At 48.5% G+C, this 20,025-nt stretch overlaps 9 protein-coding genes across 9 annotated transcripts; 4 read left to right on the forward strand and 5 right to left on the reverse strand.

The window, feature by feature from the left end:
* The first annotated feature begins 836 nt into the window (after positions 1-836).
* Positions 837-2,075, forward strand: TrAFT101_011106 (uncharacterized protein). The gene has a single exon (XM_024908783.2). The coding sequence runs from the start codon at positions 890-892 to the stop codon at positions 1,787-1,789; it is 900 nt and encodes a 299-aa protein (XP_024757057.2). The 5' UTR covers positions 837-889; the 3' UTR covers positions 1,790-2,075.
* A 590-nt stretch (positions 2,076-2,665) lies between these two features.
* TrAFT101_011107 (uncharacterized protein) lies at positions 2,666-3,604 on the forward strand. The gene is made up of 2 exons (XM_024902100.2): positions 2,666-3,229; positions 3,287-3,604. The coding sequence occupies exons 1-2, from the start codon at positions 2,740-2,742 to the stop codon at positions 3,424-3,426; spliced, it is 630 nt and encodes a 209-aa protein (XP_024757058.2). The 5' UTR covers positions 2,666-2,739; the 3' UTR covers positions 3,427-3,604.
* A 1,172-nt stretch (positions 3,605-4,776) lies between these two features.
* On the reverse strand, positions 4,777-5,686 carry TrAFT101_011108 (uncharacterized protein). Its single transcript, XM_024905509.2, has one exon. The coding sequence runs from the start codon at positions 5,392-5,394 to the stop codon at positions 4,801-4,803; it is 594 nt and encodes a 197-aa protein (XP_024757059.2). The 5' UTR covers positions 5,395-5,686; the 3' UTR covers positions 4,777-4,800.
* Positions 5,687-6,131: 445 nt separating this feature from the next.
* On the reverse strand, positions 6,132-8,099 carry TrAFT101_011109 (uncharacterized protein). The gene has a single exon (XM_066129151.1). The coding sequence runs from the start codon at positions 7,953-7,955 to the stop codon at positions 6,510-6,512; it is 1,446 nt and encodes a 481-aa protein (XP_065985281.1). The 5' UTR covers positions 7,956-8,099; the 3' UTR covers positions 6,132-6,509.
* An 872-nt stretch (positions 8,100-8,971) lies between these two features.
* Positions 8,972-10,375, reverse strand: TrAFT101_011110 (uncharacterized protein). Its single transcript, XM_024904400.2, has 2 exons — positions 9,486-10,375; positions 8,972-9,434 (listed from the first exon to the last, which is right to left on the reverse strand). The coding sequence occupies exons 1-2, from the start codon at positions 10,282-10,284 to the stop codon at positions 9,295-9,297; spliced, it is 939 nt and encodes a 312-aa protein (XP_024757061.1). The 5' UTR covers positions 10,285-10,375; the 3' UTR covers positions 8,972-9,294.
* A 482-nt stretch (positions 10,376-10,857) lies between these two features.
* On the forward strand, positions 10,858-15,541 carry TrAFT101_011111 (uncharacterized protein; the record flags this gene model as incomplete). The annotated part of the gene is made up of 4 exons (XM_024906229.2): positions 10,858-10,868; positions 11,460-11,957; positions 12,019-14,308; positions 14,366-15,541. The coding sequence occupies 4 exons, from the start codon at positions 10,858-10,860 to the stop codon at positions 15,539-15,541; spliced, it is 3,975 nt and encodes a 1,324-aa protein (XP_024757062.2).
* A 707-nt stretch (positions 15,542-16,248) lies between these two features.
* TrAFT101_011112 (uncharacterized protein) lies at positions 16,249-17,111 on the reverse strand. Its single transcript, XM_024908784.2, has one exon. The coding sequence runs from the start codon at positions 17,046-17,048 to the stop codon at positions 16,326-16,328; it is 723 nt and encodes a 240-aa protein (XP_024757064.1). The 5' UTR covers positions 17,049-17,111; the 3' UTR covers positions 16,249-16,325.
* A 359-nt stretch (positions 17,112-17,470) lies between these two features.
* Positions 17,471-18,564, forward strand: TrAFT101_011113 (uncharacterized protein; the record flags this gene model as incomplete). The annotated part of the gene is made up of 5 exons (XM_024906230.2): positions 17,471-17,662; positions 17,720-17,824; positions 17,882-18,224; positions 18,284-18,478; positions 18,533-18,564. The coding sequence occupies 5 exons, from the start codon at positions 17,471-17,473 to the stop codon at positions 18,562-18,564; spliced, it is 867 nt and encodes a 288-aa protein (XP_024757065.2).
* A 92-nt stretch (positions 18,565-18,656) lies between these two features.
* Positions 18,657-19,961, reverse strand: TrAFT101_011114 (uncharacterized protein). The gene is made up of 4 exons (XM_024911068.2): positions 19,927-19,961; positions 19,458-19,874; positions 19,206-19,404; positions 18,657-19,146 (listed from the first exon to the last, which is right to left on the reverse strand). Exons 2-4 carry the CDS (start codon positions 19,745-19,747, stop codon positions 18,766-18,768), a joined length of 870 nt encoding a protein of 289 aa, XP_024757066.1. The 5' UTR covers positions 19,748-19,874; positions 19,927-19,961; the 3' UTR covers positions 18,657-18,765.
* Between the last annotated feature and the right edge of the window lie 64 nt (positions 19,962-20,025).

Here is a 20,025-nt window from a genome sequence, read left to right on the forward strand (position 1 = left end):
AGATGGTTTGGTATCTTGGTTGTCGCACACAGGAGAGATCACCGAGAACGGCTATGGCCAAGCGGGCCAGCAGGACTCGGTTGAGTTGCTCTTTCTTTTTTATAATCTGTTCCAACTTCTAGGATTTTTCTGCGACTCTTGAGATCTATAAAATTGTAAGTACATACAAATACGAAGAGTAGCTCAGCAATGTAAGGAAGACACGTAGGAGAAGAACATCCGACAATTTCTCCATATTCGGATCCCTCTAACTTCCTATTCTCAGGCTCGGGTATTTTATGTTGATTTGCCGGCTCTCATAAGTTATGTCAAGTTTAGAATACCGACTAGTGATCTTACTGAATTGCACTACAATGCTCTAGGAGGATTGGTCTATAGCTTTCAACAATACCAAAGGTATTAATTCGCTGAGACGCGCCAACGTCCACTCGGTGAATGTGGTGGGCATATGTGTAGCCGACGCAGCCGACTGGCTAGCTTCTTCCAACGAAAATATAGCCCTCCTCACAAATAAGTATTGTCTGTTTTCAGATAAGAAGTGGGTTCATTTACGATACCAAAATACCAAAATGTTCAATGTTGGAGAGGAGTTAAAGAGCTTCTTAGAATCTATATATCATGGTAATTGAATACCAGCGTCAGATTAACACCGCTCACAGGATTAACAACTACCTGTAAACAGTTGATAGCTACAGCGCAGCCTCGAACCCCACACTGCCTCTATCCCTGTACAAGACGCTCCCGATTAGGCATCAGGCGATTCGGCTTTGAGTCGAAATAGCTAATCGCGTTAGCAGACAAAACGCGGTAGCTACCAGAGCATCATCACGACCGTTTCAAAAGCGACAACTAACAACAATAAATTTCTTTTAGACGCCCGTTTTAAGAAATGTCTGAGGATCGTTTTGTATCACTCCCCTCTGGATGCCGGATCTGCTATCAGGTGTTCGGGAACCCCTTGCATCCAGCCATCCTCCTCGTCTCAGGGCACAGTAGTGCCATGACGCAGAAAACAGGCGGGCTCATTGCGCTGCTTAGCCCCTATGACAATCCACATTTTATCATTCGCTTTGATCACCGAGATACAGGCCGTTCAACGTCTTTTACCAAGCCATCTGACGGTGCACCAGTATATACACTAGATGCCATGGTCGATGATATCGTTGGCCTCATTAAACACCTCGAACTCGAAAGTATCCATCTCGTCGGCACCAGCTTGGGCGGGCCTCTCGCATGGCAGACAGCAAGCCGGTTGCCTGGTGTTGTCCGAAGTTTAGCCCTTGTTTTCACGAGCCCAGTTGGGCGACAACAGCTTCCTAGTGATAACTTGCCTCAGGTAAACTTGGAGGGGCAATGGCTGCTGGCCGAGGCATATGAGATTCCAGATGACCGGGATGATGACGAAGGCTGGATCGAATCATATATGCGCCTCGACCTTGCTCTTGCAACGCGGCCCCCTACGGAGGAGGAAAAGGCTGAATCGAGACGGGATTGTGAGATCACATATTACCGCGAGAAAGAGAGCGGGACCATGTGGACCAAGTATAATCACTCTGATGCGTCTGGCGTGAGGTGGCCGCGCGAATTGCTCAAGCATATTCGATGCCCAACCGTTATTATTCACGCCGCAAAAGACCAGATTTTCCCGCTTAAGCACGCAGAAGCTCTGAGAGATGATGTTGATGGGGCAACGCTTGTCGTCCTCGAAGACTGTGGGCATGAGATACCACACCGCGTTCGTCAAAGGATGGCGGATGAGATTCTTGCCAACGTGAAAAAGGGAGAGTAGACCGAAGCGTTGTTGCTCATTAGTTACTGTTTCTGTGATCTGGCAAATCAGCCACCCTTGTATTTGCTGTATACCAGTTTTGCCTCAGCGTCAATGGAAATGCTTAACTGTATATAACGGTCATAAGACAACAGAATCTATAGACATGCCTAATGTAACTATGACACGTAGCATCTCTCAACATGAAGGGTAGCTATAAGACAGTTTTAGTAGCGCAAGCCGACGGCCGGGCATCTAGTACTTCTCAAAAACCCAATACACGATACCGACCCCGGTACCGCTTCACCGCAGGTGTTGTTAAGATAACTTATATTCTGCTATCATCATAACCAACAATTAACTTGATCTTGTTTTACTAAGAGCCTTGCCGCATTTATCAACTCTCCAAACTAAGCGCCCAGAACACCGCGCAAATACCGCAATACATGTACAAACATCTGCTGCCATATTCACATCAGCCACGTCGTTCCTATAAATACACGTATTACTATCTCAAGTCTCAACTAAGTGATTATACTAGGCAGTTAATTACCAACACTTCAAGTTTTTCATTATTCACAATCCTCTTAGTCCACTCGTCATGCATGTATTCTGCTGGGCCTCTCCGGCGGCTTCTTAAGCCACATTCTAATCTCTGCAGGCCTCCCACATATAACCGCTGGCCTCCAAGGCGACCTGCAGAATCCCCTGTTGTTAGCGCGCAATAGCGCTAACCAAGGCGTTTTTTCTTCTTCTTTTTAATTAACGATTATGAAAGTGTTGTGGCGTAGGTAAGTGCATCTGCACAGCCGCCTCAGCTAGGAACTATAGGCTGCCTAATTCCAGCTTCTAGTAGATGCTCTCAGCTATAATTCACCCAAGGTTGCATTCAGTCTTCAATCTGATCTTTTCTCTCACAAAACCCCATTCCTGCATTATTACACATTTTTTTATCAACAAATCAAAAGAAGATGGATTTCCTCTGCTGCCTTTTCGATGGTGACCGCGCGCCGTCCGACTCATTTCATCGCACTTACAGCGTCATCACGGAGAAGCCAGCACTTCATCCTCCTATCCACTACACCATCGAAGAAACCGCTGAGACCGTCATCGAAATCCTTCTTGGTGCAGACAAGCCAGGAGCTCTCCTTTCAGAGCAACTCGATGACGCCGTATCGGTCAACGGATGGTCCGAATCGTTGGCACAAAACATCCTGAAGAAGTTGGAGGACGTGCTAAGAGACGGGCGTGAGAAAATGGGTCCAGCTATGGCTGAAGCATATGAACAGGCTTGTATGGCTGCGGAGATTACATTCTCAGATTTGTTTGAATACGTAAAAGAGCACCCCATCGAGATCGCAGCGTCTGTGCTGCTTTCCGTTGTTGCGTTCGGCGTGCTTGTGAGATTGATGCCAATGGTCCTAGAACTTCTAGGATTCGGTGAATTGGGCCCAGTCACTGGTGAGTTCCATGAATTATTTAAGTGAGCGTGATTATAACCTATTTTGCTCGTAATAGGCACCTTTGCTTCTTGGTGGCAATCCAAATATGGCGGATACGTCCCTAAGGAATCTCTTTTCTCTTTCTTCCAAAGGCTGGCTATGAAATGGGTAAAGGCTAACCGAGACGATTCCAACATAGATTGTCCCTGGTTATGAGTATAGAACATAGGGGGGATATATGTGTTGCCTAACATTGGGCGTGCTGCAAAACTCGAAAAGTCATCTATTTCCATCTGAACATAGGACATTTGATCAGTGTCTAGCATCGCCATATGGGTCAAACATTGGGTTGTTTTTCTCTTGTACCTCTACATCCTAATTCTAGCAAGCGTCCAAATGTGTAATATACACTGTTAACTGTTACTCCGTACGGAAATTGAAGATGAATGAACCATGAAAACAGTGCCCACACACACGTAGCGAAGGGATTTAAATATCTACCCTCGCTATCACATAAGAATATTTGAGATATCACTATAACTTTCTTCCTTTCTTCTTTGAAAGTATCACCTGTGTGTCCCGAGACTGACGATGGCGTGGAAGGAAAAGGATAGAATAACGTACGTTTTCTAGAGACGGGCTCTCCGAATGATCTTCAAGAGCACGCAAAAGGCACATGCTCCTATATACCAACTTTATCGTAGTGTGGAAGCCAGATGACTGCTTCAAGATACTTACAAAGGAGCGAACAACTAGTTAGGATTGGGTCGGTGATGGCCACATCGTCCATTTCCAGTATTGTGATGAAGAGGGGTGACGCATACACAGCGCGTTGGAGACCCTCCCTCCGCCAAACCGCCAACTCTGACTCATCTTGTTTACTGACCGGATAGGTCGCCTATGTAGGGAGCATGCTGAAGCTCGTGCGGGACGGCGTAGAAAGTTTTTGGCAGAGAATTCTCCCATTTGGTGAGTAGCTTTCGGGCATGGAGCGAGAGAAGTTGATCAGCTCCAACAAAAAGTCTGCGGCTAAATCCCGAAATAGCAAGGACGTACACTTGCGTGAGCGGCTTCTTACAGTGGAGCATTAGCTTGTTAGGAGTATAAGCATGAACAGGACAGTGCCTGCAGCACACTCACTCGTGGGTCATGCGCCGTGTGTGGAGGGTGCGGATCAGGTACTTATGCATAAATTTGTTAGTCTTGGTTTTCTCCATGCTTGAGAGACTCCTAGAACATACACACACTGGTAGGCAGTTTGCATCAAAATGACCTCTTGACGTAAGGTAGCCTCAGATGGATGTTGTCGGTTGGTCAGTAAGACAAATCGGCTTGTCCGCCGCAGTTAAGCGCGTTGAGCATCCAGAGAACAAACATCAGCCGTCGTCGCTATTCCTATGCAGTCCGACTCACAGTCGGGTCCTTGTGATTCATGCTCATGATATGGGCCAGCATCGAGGTGAAGGAAGCCAGGCCATGAGCTTGCAGAGCCGCCAGAAAGCCCGTGTTCGAAGGCTATTAGGATAAGGGCGGGGAATTTGGTCCGCAAAGGGAGCCGCGAGCCTCTGCATGATTTGTATTTTGGATTCTTTAATCCGTTATACAAGGAATCAAATTCCTGTGCCTATATACATCCTTTAAAGTAGATGGCTCTCTAAACTCCAGTTCCGCAATTATAGATTCTTCGAAGAATTCGACGAGTTGGCGTAGGAAGGACCCTGGCTCAGCTCCAGGAACACAAGCTGTGGGGTCACTCTGAGCTAGGCCGTCAAGTAGCATAGGACTTTCTCCGATAGCTATCTCCAGATCTGTGATTTTTGCTTCAAGCCTCATTGCCTCACGCCGCCCAAGGGCTTTGTAAACTTTGGCCGTTCTCGCCTCAAGCAAGAACGCAAGGACATCCGACTTGTGTCGTTTCTTCGCGACCGTCATCGGCGTATCAAAATGCGGTGCACTGCCGCAAAGAGCATCCATATTTGCGCCATAACGGATAAGGACCTTGACAGTTTCCAGCTCGCCGCCCTCTGCTGCCGCAAAAAGGGCAGTGTGGTTGAGGGTGGTGTGTCTAGGTTCCGGGGCTGGCGATTCTAGCCCAGCAGTGAACACCCCCTCGATGACTTTTTTTACCTCTTCTAGAGTCAGGCCGGATACTTCTACAGCAGATATCGACCGGGGGTCCGCCATTTGTCTATTGAGGTTGAGCGCAGGATGAGACTTGTTTGGATCTCTGGGAAACTCGAGATGGGTTCAGAGAGTTTGAGGGGTTGTGTGGTGCTACTGGAAGTCTCATAACTCTTGACAACGAGAGATGGTAGGAAAGTGGCTAAATGATCTAGGTCCTCTTGTGCAAGGATCTCGTCGGTCTGAATCGTGGGATTCGCACTTGGAAGAGAAGTCTGAGGCCGGATATCAGTGATGAGAGCCTTTGTAACGGGATTTGAGTCTAGGCCGATCTAGATACGTAGCGAGGATCGTAATTAGTGTCTTTTGTGGTCGTCAGAGATAATTGTTCATTTCTGATATGTTAAAGGAGGATTGTTTTTTTTTTCTATTTAATTGTGGGCGAGTCCCTAGTTATCCCAGGCTCTACTTGCCGGAAAGGTTCGCACGAGTTCCCATTATTAGGTGATGATAAATTGAATAGAACTGGGTCAAGAGCCACCGACGAAAGTTTAAGGTAAGAGATGTAGGATGACTTGAGGAGCAAAAGCCTCTCTCCCCAGGCTAGATATTGGGGGTGCCTGCAGGAATCTAGGGGTGAAATTACACGCCTTAGGTCATCTTCAGCTGCCCCGCTCATCACCAAGATTCCAGTCTTCAGCCTCCTCCAGTAGCTTAATTTGACCATCCCTTCAAGTTCCCTTGTGCACACACACCTCTTCTTTCAAGACTACATGTAGTTAGATTGACTCCTGTGTGGCCTCTGATATAACGATACCTCTGTCTGAATCAGAATCGATTTATTACATAAAATCCCCTCAGAGGAAAAGAGGAATCAGGATTGGATCCCAAGATCCTTCCAGTGAGTGTCTTGATCCACACTCTGCGAGAACTGTCTTGGTGCCTCCACAAACCGCCACTTCTGCCGATCCAGCGCTAGCTCTCGGATCTCTCTCCGGCAGCCCCTCCCCTCTGCAGCTACGGATCCTCTGCCGCCCCAACGGTTCTCCTGCTATTCTCCCGCATGATATCCAGCGGCGACCGCAGTCCCATCGCCCGGGCATTGACGGTCATGTCGGCCCCTATATCCCACCAACAGCCCCGATGCCACTCGTCTGCCCTTCTCCCCGCGGCGGCCTCTAGTCGCCGGTCATGGCGTCGATGTCCGCGCCGTGTGCGATCAGAGCCGAGACACACTCCGGGTGGCTGTTGCGTGCGGCGAGGTGGAGCGGCGTCCTGCCGAGCATGTCGGCGGCGTTGGTATCCGCTCCGCGCTGCAGCAGGAGGCGTAGAGAGTTTGGGGATCCGTTGAGGGCGGTGATATGCGCCAGCGTGATGTCGCCCTCCATCTTCTCCTTGGCATCTGCGCCAGCGTCGAGGAGGAGCTGGAGGATCTCGGGCTCTTCTGGGCCGTGGCAGGCGGCTGCTTGGACAATCGGGTGGACAAGTCGTCCGCCTCGCTCTGCCGCAATCTTGAAATCCGCGTTATGGGCTAAGAGAAGCTCCACTGCCCGTTTGCATCGGGTCTCGATGGCTAGCGCCAGGGGCGTGGTGTTGCCGTAGGAGAGTGGTGAGACTCGGTTTAGATCTGTGAGGCTTTCTTCAACGAGGGCCTCAAGGACAGCCCCGCGCCACTCATCTGGCTTCTTCATCTGCTGAATCGCAAACAGAAGTGGTGTCCAGCCGTCAGCAGCGGCCATGTTCGGGTCGGCCCCTTTTCGGAGCAGAGGGACAACAGCTAGGGCGGGATCGTGGCCGGCCATGATGGCGAAATGAAGGGCTGTGTTCCCATTCCCGTCTGCTAACTGGGGATTCGCTCCAAGATCCAAGAGCAGGGATACGGGGGGAGGAAACGGCCTCTTCATTGCTGCGATGTGAAGTGGCGTTTGGCCGTCCTCGTCTTTAGCGTCCAGCTCGGCGCCGTGCCGAACCAGATTCCGGATCACTTCTTCATGTCCGTAGTCCACTGCAGTATGCAGAGGAGTCCGTCCATCATTTGCTCGTGCGTTTGAGTCCGCCTTTCCGTCAAGCAGTATGGTTGCGACGCCATTGGTTCCGTAGAGGCTAGACACATGAAGCGGAACCCAGCCCTTGTTGTCCCGGACCTCACTGTTGGCCTTCCACTCGAGCAAGAGGCCGGCCATTGTCGCGTTACCGCTGCGGCTCACGGCGTGAAGTGCCGCCCACGAGACGGAGCACTCGATATTGGGATCTGCCCCTGCCTCGAGTAGAAGGGCTGCGGCCCCGAGGTGGTCATGGCAAACGGCAGCGAAGAGTGCTGTTTCTCCAAGCCCGTCTCTGACGTTGACGTTGACCCCAGGCTGCTGAACAAGTCGCCCCAGGCGGGATATGTCTCCACACACGGCGGCGTCAACGATGGGTTCGTTTTGTGTGAACTGTCTTGCCATGTCCATCATGGCCACAGCGGCTTGGTGGGAAGGAATCTCAGATCCCGTCCCGTTGTCAGTTGTTTCCGCAGGTTCATCTTCCTCAAAATCAGAGTCTTCTGCCATGACGGCGCGCAGTAGTGCTAAGCGGTCAGCGGCAGAGAGGTTGGCCAAAGGGTCGTCGGTTGAAGTGTCCATCTTGTCGAGAGGCGAGCAGTCCTTATTGAGATGTTTAATGTTACATCAAGTTTGGCTAGGTTGGCCTTCGATGTTGAACTCGGTGAGTTGATATTGTCAGCGAAGATCAGCAATGTTTCCTCTATCACAGGCCAATGATACCTAATTCTCAAACTGCACCGTGAATACCACTTGGGTGGGGAGCTGAACACTTGTTGCAGACCAAGACCCTGGAATGTGGCTCACAAGGACACTAGATAGCGTGCATGTGGCGTTCACCCCCCCACGAGTTTATTGAATCAAACAATATTGCGGGGTGTAGGGCTGATTCGCTGTTCGGAGCATCTAATAATGGATACCATGAGAGTCACCCTCAGGGCTTTCCCAAGATTCACAATTTACCTTATCCACGCGATTGTAAACTTGGGGTATTGTGTGCTAGCTGGTGTTTTAGGGATGAACAAGCGTATCATCATTGCAGCATATCATTACATCTGGAGTCTTAAGAATAATGATGGCATGTTCGCAAACTTGTATGACAGAATACGTGTGGTCACTGGCGACATGGGAAATACGATGCGCGTAGAGCAGCTGCCAAAGAGTACATGCATGTCCCTCCTAGTTCTTTGATGGCGCTCTAACTTGGCGCGGACCTACAGTTATTTCACTAAGCCCTGTCTCTATTGGAGCATCAAACAAATGAAAATATTTTGACAGTATATCATACAATTAAACTTTTCGTGGCACAGCTGTATGCATGTATGCTTCGGCGCCTATTAATGGCACCCATGGCATTATAAACTCTATTTTAATATTCAACAAGGATATTCTCTATGGGCTCTAGGTATTTGTCTTGGCTGATCTTAGTCAGCTTATAGAATAGCCATCAAATCGGTCAGCGATATTAATCACTCATCACAAGCAAGGCGCTCTAGAGAGCAAGCGTAGGTTAATAGACTCAATAAAATCGTAAAAGTTGAATCAGCCATCTTACGAAGTGCCAGGCATTGCCAAACTCTGGTTGTTGAGACCATCAGGTTTTTATCCAGCGTCCGGCCATTCAGGCATATGGTTTCCCCCCTTTAACGATATAATTAAAAAAAATGTATTGCAGGCCAAGGTTCTCAGATAGGATATTATATAATAATAATAACAGCAGTAATAGTATTAATTCCTGAAAACGTATGACCGTTGCAGACGTTACAGTAAGTTGCGCGATCCCATTCCTTTGTCTACAATATATAAAATTTTAGTTCCTCAAAATACTTTTAGTTAGTTCTCTCTGTGATGTTCCACTGATGGAGTTCATCTTGACCATGGAGAACCCAGAAATAGCGAACCCGTCGCTATGTAGCATTGTCTAAATCTCGATAATCATTTGACCGAGGCCAGGCTGAATCACTGTCTCCAAGGGAACGAGCTGGATATCATTGGCATCAGGGTCAGTGCTTAACAAATTAGCATCATTAGAAGCTTCTTCCCAATTTATGGAATCTGATTCTGCCGTCGATTAGCTGATCGCCACCCAGAACGAAGCATATCAAACCTCACCATAGTCAGAAGAGTCTTCTTCCTCTGCATAAGTCATCGGTCCATCAAGCGAAGTAGCCTCCCGCTTCGCTATAGTGATTTCAGGTACATTTTTGCCTCTCATAAACTGGAGGATACGGTTCCGCCTCGCGACCTGGCGGTAGCGGACGGCGATTATCCTCTCCCCGAACAGGCTCGCCATTTGCACAAACGTCTTGTCCCGGTCACAGCCCGCATCTATCTTGACCTCGAGCCATGGAGGAATGGGCACGCCCGCCGCCGTGAGAATCTCCGTGACAGAGAGGCTGAGGCGGCCGGCCCAGTTCTTCGACGCGAGCCACTTCGCGTCCGCGTTGATACACGTCTTGAAGCCGACAATCATGTACAGCTTGGACTGCTCTTCGAGAGTCTCGAGAATTTCATTTCGCACCTTTAGATCCTTCCACATGGCTTTGAGGACATGCGATTCGCGCTGCAGTTTGAATGTCCGTATGGTTTGGGCCGACACGTCGAAATTGAAACCGCCACCCCAGCTTCCCTCGACCTTGACGATCTCCGACAGCTGGAAACCAACTTTGTTGTTCGTCGAGGCATCAACGACCTCTTGCGCGTTCTTCGCTTCTATTATCGAGGGCGGCAATTCATAAAAGGGGCTAGGGTCAAGTGGCGTCCAGTCCTGAGTTGGATTGTTTGGGTTCGTACAGAGCCGCCCAAGGAAACTATCCAGCACCGTGGCTGTATTTCCGCCGCTCTGTTGCATTGCAGAGGCATCGATGAGATCAGATATGCCAAGAAGCAGGAACGAGGGCTTTTTGGTCATGTTGCTTGTGGTGTAAATCCTGTATGCCCTAGAGATCCCTTTGAGTCTTTCCTTGCAATCCTATCTAGCCGACACGCTTGTTAGGATGTGGTCTCGTTTATTAACCGTCACCAGGGTGACATATCTACCCCTTTGGATGATGTTACCATTCATGCAGTACCGCCCGAATTCAATGATGTAAACATTATCCACATCCATTCCAGTCTTATAATAAGGTTCCCCTCTTGCAGCCGAGCTGAGGCCACCAAATGGAGCCTAAACTTAATACATGCATGTAGTCTAAGAATTTCTAGCGTTGCGTGTGGAAAGTATTGCCGTGCATACACCTGAGAGCTGCAGTGATCAACCTCTTCCTGCCAAAGATTTCCCTGTGTCTCTAGTCTTATAGGGATCACCAAGTCTTCGATTTAGACAGAGATTGCGATGTGATTATCCTATCGGTAGAAGAGCGCAGACACGGGCTTCTGAATTGAATGTTTGAAGCGATTTGCAGGGGCTAGAATAGCGGTGCTTTTCAAAATATTGGTTAACACTGTGGATAAGTTCTTTCTTTCAGCTCATGTGATGGTTGCGATGCTAGTGTGGTTGGTGAACAGCTTCTTTTGTCGGTCGCGGCTGTGACAAACTTTCACTGATAAAGAGGTTGTCGTAGTATCCGTGGCCAAGAGCTATGTATGTGCTAAAAAAAAAAAAAAAAAAAAAAAAAAAAAAAAAAAAAAAAAAAAAGCTGGAATTTTCAATTTTACCTACCTAGGTATAAAACGAATACACGAGATTGAAGAGAGAGGATAATCGATAGCCTTCAGCCACCGATAGAAGCAATCACTGCAAGACAGCTTCAGCTCCAACGCTACCCGATGTTATCTTCAGAGTCTCTTCTCTATTGTGTGATATAACTACAACTCTTCATTCTCTCCTGATCAAGACGCCAAAATGAACCAGGGAGAGTATCGGCTCGTCTTCCAGGCCCACAGTGTGGCATCAGGTGAGCTACGAGGGGAGTTACTCCTTTTTTCCAATTCGGCGATATCTGCAAACCCAATAAATCAGGCGCCTCGTTCGCTCAGCCTACTTTCTATCGAGGACGAAGAAGACGTGAGATGGTCGTTAGAAGACTACATATACGATCCATTTATGTCCGGCCGGTCCATGAATGCTTCGTTAATCTTAAATAGTCACTGTGAGCAACTCAAGCAGGGCCTGAAGATTGAGCAGATGCTCAATGAAAGCGGAGTTTGCTTGCAAGGAGAGCAGTGGATTCCATTAGATATCCAGGATTGCGATACAGATATAGCCCAGCAGGATGAACATCATGTGTATCCGCACTGGGAACTATTAGAACGAAAACCAGTCTTTGCCAATGGCCCGTCTCTTGCGGTGCGGCATGTCTCATCTCCCGCTTCTAGACAATCCGCTATGAGCATCGAGACGGCCGACTCTTTCAATATCTTACTAGTGACATCCAGGAAGAAGAAAAAGAGCGTTGACATCCAGCCGCGGCTGATATCGATGCCCCTCTATTCCCTTGTCAGCGGCATCCCGAGGTCGCGCGTCTGGATTGACATCATGCGACCGGATACGTTTGAGTCATTTAAACAATATCTCGCGCAAAAGAAGTACAACCTCGTGCACTTCGATTTACACGGCAATGTTGATAGCCGAACCGGTGACAGGTAGGTAAAGCCGGAACCCTAGACGAAAGACAAATCGGCTGGTGCTGAGATATGACGCCAGTGTCCTCATATTTGCCGGTATTCCCATCCGCGGTAGCACAGTTGCCGAGGAGCTGAAGCGCGTGGGAATCAAGTTTGTGGTCCTCAATGCCTGCCGTAGTGCTCACCCGAGCCAAGATCGGCATACCAATGCTAATTTGGCCAAGACTTTGGTGCAAAGTGGTGTTGGCACTGTCATTGGCATGGTATACTCCATTACGCCAGAGGCAGTGATAGAATTTCTCAATCACTTCTACAAGAGTTTGCTGCTTGAAGGCCGAGACGTGCTCTACTCCATCAGATCTGGCCGGGCAGCTTTGCGGACCAAGCAGATCAGAAAAGTCAAGTTCGGGTGGAGAGTGCCCATCGAAGACCACATACTACCTGTCTTGTATCAATCAGATCCTACAGATGTCCGACTCAGATTTGCCGACACCTTAAACCACGTGAAGGTAAACAACGCGTTAGCACAGCCACCAGCTCTTGAATGGAGGGACTATGACGTCCACGCCATAGAGAAGCTGCTGTCCAAGAGCCACACAGTCTGTCTTTCTGGTTCCCCTGGCGTGGGAAAGGCGACGCTTGTGAGACACTTGAGGTGGTGGTGGCAAGCGACCAGCTTCATCTCAAAGTCCATCGCCCTAGATTTCTTTGACTGTAGCCCGTCAGACTTGTCACAATCTGGGTTCGTGCGAGACAAGCTTTCCTCCCAGCTCTGTGAGCTTAACTCTTCACTCTTTCCCGAGGTTGTTAGAGACGACACTTCTCTTTGCAGGCTTCTAGAAGGTCAAAACTGCCTTGTCTTGCTGGAGAATATTGACTGGATCAGGCGCCATGATACCAACGCGGAAGTAATCGAACAGGAAATCAACACGCTTCTGTCCTCGTTGAAGGACCTCTCGCCCCCCTGCCTCGTGCTAATTTCGACATCGTCACTCCAACTCAGCTGGCTTGACCGCGCCCCAGATCGCTATGAGCTCGGGCCCCTTGATCCGTATTCTGCAACGCAGTTGGCAGCCAAGATGATCGGTTGGGACGACAGCAGCGAGAATGCACCAACCGGAGAATCCAGGTGGCTAGAACGTGTGTTGCAAACAATCTCGTTTCATCCCGCAGCCATTCGCTCCTTGTTGCCTCCAGCATACAAGGCAGCGGGCTCCTGTGCTGAACTCTTTCGCAGGCTGCATATTGGAGCTACGGAGGACGCATGGGAACTACAGACAACGGTCCGCGTTCGACGTCAGTTTGAATATGCAAGCAAAACCTTGGGGCCACTAGTTTCAATATTCGCGGCGGTTCAACGGAATTGCTCCCGGGGCTATTTAAAGCAACAGCTGGCTGCTAACAAATGCGCTTCTGAAGGAGGGCTGGAGGAGTCCAAGGGAAAGTCCAAGGTAGATCAACTTGAGGACATTTTGGGAGTGCTCAAAGAATGTGGAATCGGTCGTGAAGCAAGTCAGCATCAAGGCGGGACATTGGAGGCTGTGGACATCCACCCCCTTTTCTGCCATTATCTTCGTCGTTTTGTTTGTACGCCAGCACAACAGGCTCTTGCCTTCTCAAACCTTGTCCTTCATACACACAATGTTTGTCAAGAATTCATCGATCAACCACTCTTCACGCCGGCAATGAACGAGGCGTTGCACGTCGAATGGTTTCCCATGATAACCTCACTCTACTCTCTGACTCAGAAGTGCGCCGGCATCGCCACGGTTGACCGCTGTTTCGATCTCCCCTGGATATTCGCCGCCCTCAGAGTCCATCAACGTAGTCTCTGGCAGCTCGCCGACGAAGAGGAGGTCATCGCTGACATCACTCTGCGAGGTCTGCGGTGCGTGCTCCCAGAGCTGAAGCTTTCTAGCAATTATGCTTGGAAAATCCAAGCGAGAATATACCTCACGAATAGACTACAGAGACTCTCACAGCCAGACAACTGGTTGGTGTTACTGATGCTGCAGTGGCTCGTGGTGTATTGGTACGACTTGAGCCGACACGTTGCGAGAACTTTCAACGGCTACATGATGCAACTTCTTGACACCGTCAGCGTGGTTAATAACGGTCAAGGGGGGTCTTTTCATGGCCTTGAAGGCTTTTTTAAATGCATTGGGTACTTGTTTGCAACTGAACTAGGCGTCATGGATGACACCTGGCATCTTGAAGAATACTTGCCAATCTGGCGAGCCCTCCAAATGAGCGACATCTTTCCTGATCATTTACACCAAAGGTTTCTTCAGACTTGGGATCAGGACCTTCGCTTTAGGCTCAACCACCTTCAGGCCAGTTTAGATGTCCGAATCCAGGAGTTACTGCCGGTAAGTCACTTTCTTTGAATGGATCTATCTATGGATTTTGAATTCATATCTGGGCAGGGTAAAATTGATCGCCTAGGCGCCGTTGGCCAGATCAGCGAAGAGAGATCCCAGGCACTGGATGATGATTGCAACATGATTGAAGTAGTGCAAAGACCTGCACAATTTGAGAACAAAGTCGCGCACTTCCACGCCGCGTTACAGAAGGCTTCAGTGAGACACGACACGCGACGGATTCGACACCTACTCAAGTGCCTTATTAGGGTATCGCTTCTAAGTTTGAAACAAGTCTTGGTCAAAAAGAAGATTCTGCTAACATGTCGCAAGATCCTAAATAGCTACGGTGATTCGGTCGGGACCTTGCACGTCCTGAAGCGCCTGGCAGCCACACAGGATGAGCTTGAAAACATGCCCGGGTACGTTGAATCTCAGTTTGCCGAAAACGAATTCGAAAGATGGACACTCAGTATCCAAATGGACTGCACAGAGAGGCTCAGATGGAGCGGTGCAAACGATACAGCAAGACGGCAACGGGCGGTGATGGGCCGACTGCTGGAAGTCCGCGAAGCCAACTGGACTACAGAGGATATGCAGGCCGAAGAGCGGCAGCAGAAGAGAGCCATTTTACGAGAACGATTGGAAAAGTTTCAGGATGGGAAAGCGCTTCGTGACGCCGGCGGATTCTATGACATTCGGTCCATGGCCGGCAAATCCATTAGCCCGGATGAGTTGGCGTCATGGCCAGAATATCAAAGAGTGGCCTTCGAAGGCCTCGATCCCTCGAGACTCAAGGGCCTCAAGCGGATACTGCCGTCGAAACCCCAGCCGCCGAGTGACTTGTATCTCTCAAGACCTTTTGCTGTAGTTGCTCAGTGGTTGTCAGCTGCTTGGTACCTCGATATGGCAGCTGGTAATGGCGCTGGAGGTGGTGGAAAGCAGCCCCATACGCCATCGGTCAAGTTTGAGCGCAGAAGCACTCCACTTGATGTCTATCTCCTGGCAGAGCATCTGAGACATGCCCAACCAGTCGATCTAGCTCGTCCGTCCACAAGCCCATGGGAGTTTCCCGCTATCGCGCCTGATTGGTACCAGTCGAATCTAGAGCCCGAGACGGAAGTGGCCAGGGCAGTAGAAGCGTGGTATGAAGATATTCGCAAGTGTGATGAGATGAGACAGGAGGTCAATGATGCTCGGGAGGAATATATTCGCCAAAGAGACAATCAAATGAAGTCTTAGTCACTTGGATGATGCGAAGTCTCCACCAAGGCCCCGGCAGAGTCTCTGGCTAATCATACAGGCACTTGGAGAGCTACCCAGAACGAAACGAAGCGAAACCGAAAAGAAAAAAAAATGTTGAGCTGATCATGGTCTATATGTCCAAGAGTTGTGATCACTTTACGCTAATAGGTAGGTTATAAGTTGCTATACTAGAGGCCCTAGCACATACGACCATAGGTAGTGGAGAATTCGGGGTCCCGTCTGCTCCCCCATAGACAAGCCACTAACCGGCAGATTAGTAGTCAGGTGGGTGACCACTGGCGAACACCGGCTGTTGTATGTTTTTTTTACATTATTTTGTAATTTTTTACCTCTTTATTAATGCTACATAACCTCCATTTGCATATGTAAAGGACGCCCGTGTCGTTGATGTCGTTTGTCCCAGAGATGCTTACACGATGCCAAAGGTTATATATAATGAGATACTTAAAAGAAGTGTAGCTAATAAAAAGCGTTTATAAGATAGTTAAATGATACATAGGCTATCTATTATAGGAATTATCATATCATTATGTTCCAGCAGCCAAAGCTCTCGCAAAGAACCTCATTGCAGGTGAAAGTTGTTGCCCCAGTGTAGGCTTTGTCACATGCTTCTTTATTACCCATGTGTTGAAATCCAACTATTTGACATAAGACTTACACTCAATGGCAATTATAATTGACAGGTAAGCAATTTAATTGGCGTCTTGTAAGCAGTGGTTAAATAATAAAAAGCCATTTAGTAAATATTTTGTTAGCCGTGCTAGACTGGGCTGAGGTAGCTGATGAGACCAAAAAGGTGACTATTTACAACGGTGCATCCATCCCCAGGTCTTGTTGCTCTTCTGTATCCTGACTGGAGGCACTGATGAATAGCTTCCATATCGACGCCCTTGAAGTTTTGTTGTCCAATGATTCTATACGCAGCAACACAATTTGTTGTAGATTCGCCAGGCTGCGGTAGTGGGAGAGTTTGACAGTCATACTCAGCTACAAAGGCTAGAGCGAGCGTTGACTCATCCACTTCTATATCATTTCCAGCGTTTAACCCTGAAAGATCGTTGTTGGAGTTTGGGATAACTGGTCTGTCAAACGGTAGGTTGACCATGGCATTATGTTTAGACGGTAAGGAATTGCCTCGCTGTCTCTGGTTGTTCAAAGGGCGGCAATACGCATATTCTAAGGTGGTATGAGGCGTGGGAGAGTTGAAAGAACGCTCCACGGATGAGATACTTGTCAGAGCGGGTTCCCCTCTTGCCTCCTCCACTAAACGTTTCACTTCAGCCGTAAGTGCCGTGATGCGATGTTCGGCGGCAATCAACCGTCTCTGCGACTCTGCCAATTCATTTTCTAGAGTAGAGATATGAGCCTTGACTTTAGCCCGATGTCTTCGCTGGTTGTCTCGAATTTGAGTGGCCTTTTGCTTTGGAGATTTGGACTTGGATGACCACTTGGATACCATAGCTGAAGGCGGGGAAGCAGGCATTGTGAGTACTTCTTTGACCTTTGACCGACTAAGTAAGTCAGCCGATTGACGCAATTCTCTTTTGAGGGTGATGAAACAAGATGTAAATTTGAAAAGGAAGGTTTGTTTGTCTCAATCTAAGAGACGCAACCTAAAAGGGTGGAGGTGCGATGACATACAAATTTCTTACCACATCGAGAATAGTGGCATGCGTCACGGCAAGCTCCACGACGCTTAAGCCTCGAGTGCCCCAAAAAGTTCCAGATCAGGCAGGGAATGAGTGACCTGCATAACGTCCCCGCCCGGCATGGGTCAGTCATTCCTAAAGGCTTTATGGAATACATATATTAATGGGTAGAAGTTGCTGAGTTGGGGCTTTCAATGGCGGTCATCTTTCAATATCATCACAAAGCCACGATAAATAGTACTTCATCCTATCACTCATGGAAGCTCAAGGCATTTACGCCGAGGTCCACAAGCGGTACTCGGCTGCTGCGGCCGGTGTAGAAGCTCACTATGCCGATTCTGTGGCAAAATCATTTGGCTACACAAAAGAAGAATTGTCAGACATTCCTCAGGATGCCAACTTAGGCCTCTCTTGCGGCAATCCTCTCGCCATCGCGAGCCTGCGTGAGGTGCGTAATTAATGAAGCAAGAGTCTATTCAACTAATATCGCTCATGGATACTACAGGGAGAGACTGTAATCGACCTTGGAAGCGGTGCTGGGTTTGATGCCTTCCTCGCCGCTCGAAAAGTAGGGTCTAGCGGCAGAGTAATTGGCGTGGATATGAACGAGGTTAGTTCAAAAATTCGCAGCAAGTGAGTTATCTAACACATGTCTTCCTTCATGTAGGATATGCTTAAGAAAGCAGAGGGGCTGAAGGCCTCGTGGGGCAAGAATAATGTGGAGTTTGTACAATCGCAAATCACACGAATCTCTCTAGAGGACGGCATCGCGGATTGTATCATTTCCAATTGTGTCGTCAATCTTGTCCCAGAACAGGAGAAGCAGCTGGCCTTCAATGAGATGTTCCGTCTATTGAAGCCGGGCGGACGGGTTGCCATTTCGGACATCCTCGCCAAGATCCCACTACCTGACAATATCAAGAAGAGCATGGCTTTGTATGTCGGCTGCATTGCCGGGGCAAGCGAGGTTGGGATGTACCAAAAGTACCTAAAAGAAGCTGGATTTAGTGGTTGGTGAAATGAGGCTTTGGCTGTAAAGATTTCTTGCTGACTGGGAAAATCTACGCAGGCATCATCATACAGGATTCAGGGAATGACTTGAATGTCTATCACAACGAGACGAGTGACGGCTGCTGCAAGAGTCTTTCCACCCACAACTCCTATCCTGCGGAGCAGGATAAAGACTGCTATACGGAAGCAGGTTGCAGTTCAACAGAAAGTGACTTGATTAATATTCAAGACATTGACTTTAATGAATGGACTGGTAAGTAAAGTGCTCTCATTTCTGGTATCTTCATGGACTAAGAATTTTTCATAGCTTCATACAAGATATTTGCGGTCAAAGATTGATGGCTATCATACAGTAACGCTGAAGAGCACATCTCATGTTCCAAAGGAACCACCTTAAGAAATGCACAGGTTATCTGAGACACATTGTGATGCTTAATTATTGACCGCCTAGATACATGTATTTACAGATTCAAAAAATTATCTCTATGGGCACGCCTTGTTGAATTCATGTCTACGCTTGTCGTATAATTCGGGCGCAATCTAGTTCTGTAAAGTCTCTTTTTGCCTTCTCTCCTCGCGTTCACTATATCGATCCCCAAAAAGCTCAAAATGGGGACGCATCACAATTGTGTATTTTACCAACTCTTCCATGCAATCCACAAGACGATCGCGGTTTGAGCTGGCAATCATGCGGCTGCCCTCTTCCTCAGAAGTAAACTGGGTGTAGGCTTTTGGAACAGAGCTCTGGTTCGGTATGGTGAACATGCGCATCCAGCGCCCCAGAATGCGTAAAGAGTTGACGGCGTTAAATGACTGCGAGCCGCCACTGACTTGCGCAATGGCCAAGGTCCTGCCCTGAGTAGGCCGTACAGAGCCAGACGACAGAGGGATCCAGTCTATCTGTTGCTTGAATAAACCCGTCTGGTACAATATTAGAACCTAATACTGTAATTCTGATCCTGCACAATCCTTAAACTCACCAGGTTTCCGTGCTGTTCGGGGCTGACCCAGAGGTGCCCGTCACTCCATTTACTCAGTTCACGCAGCTCTTGAACTTTTGGATGGTCATGCTGCACATCATCTTTTTGGGGTAAGCCAGCTGGATCATATACTCTCACATCGCATCCAAGGCGAAACAAAATTCGCGATGCCTCGTAGGCCAGAAGGCGGGAAAACGATCTACCTCGATGTGTTAGCAGCTAGATCTTTAAGCGCGACGCTGCTGCGCTAACCTGTTTCTCAAACTTCCATATAAGACAAGGACCCGGAGGCGATCCTGCTTTTTATTCATAATCTCTGACTCGACCATTTTCAACGTCGTAGCCAACTCCAAGTTCGCAACCCAGTCGTCCTCTATACAGGTAGCTTCGGGCAACAGGAATGGCCGGTACCGCTGCCTAATATGGGCTTCATCTTCGTGGATACCAATAGCCAACGACTTATAACTATACTTTGGGTCGACTTCTAGTAAGCTAGTCACCCTAGCAGCGTGAGCATTATTTAAATCTCCATGTCCGTTCATGATAAGATGAAGCCGTGATAGACAGCGTCTTCTTGGTGCTGGGTAAACACAAGGTCTTCCAAGTCCAAAGTAAGGCCACGTGGAAAGGCGCAAGAATGCCAAACTTTGGCTCTGATGGGCGACAGAACTAAACAGGAAATTAACGCGGTTCATTACTTGGGCTTCAAGGTGGGACGGACATCGTCAAGGGGTTCAGATCCTGTATTTTTTATATGCTTGAGTCAAGAAAAGTATTGAGCACTAATGATGATGGCTGCCCCGCTCATCGGCAGGCAGAC

This window comes from Trichoderma asperellum, chromosome 7, assembly GCF_020647865.1.
Source record: "Trichoderma asperellum chromosome 7, complete sequence".
Lineage (NCBI taxonomy): Eukaryota > Fungi > Ascomycota > Sordariomycetes > Hypocreales > Hypocreaceae > Trichoderma > Trichoderma asperellum.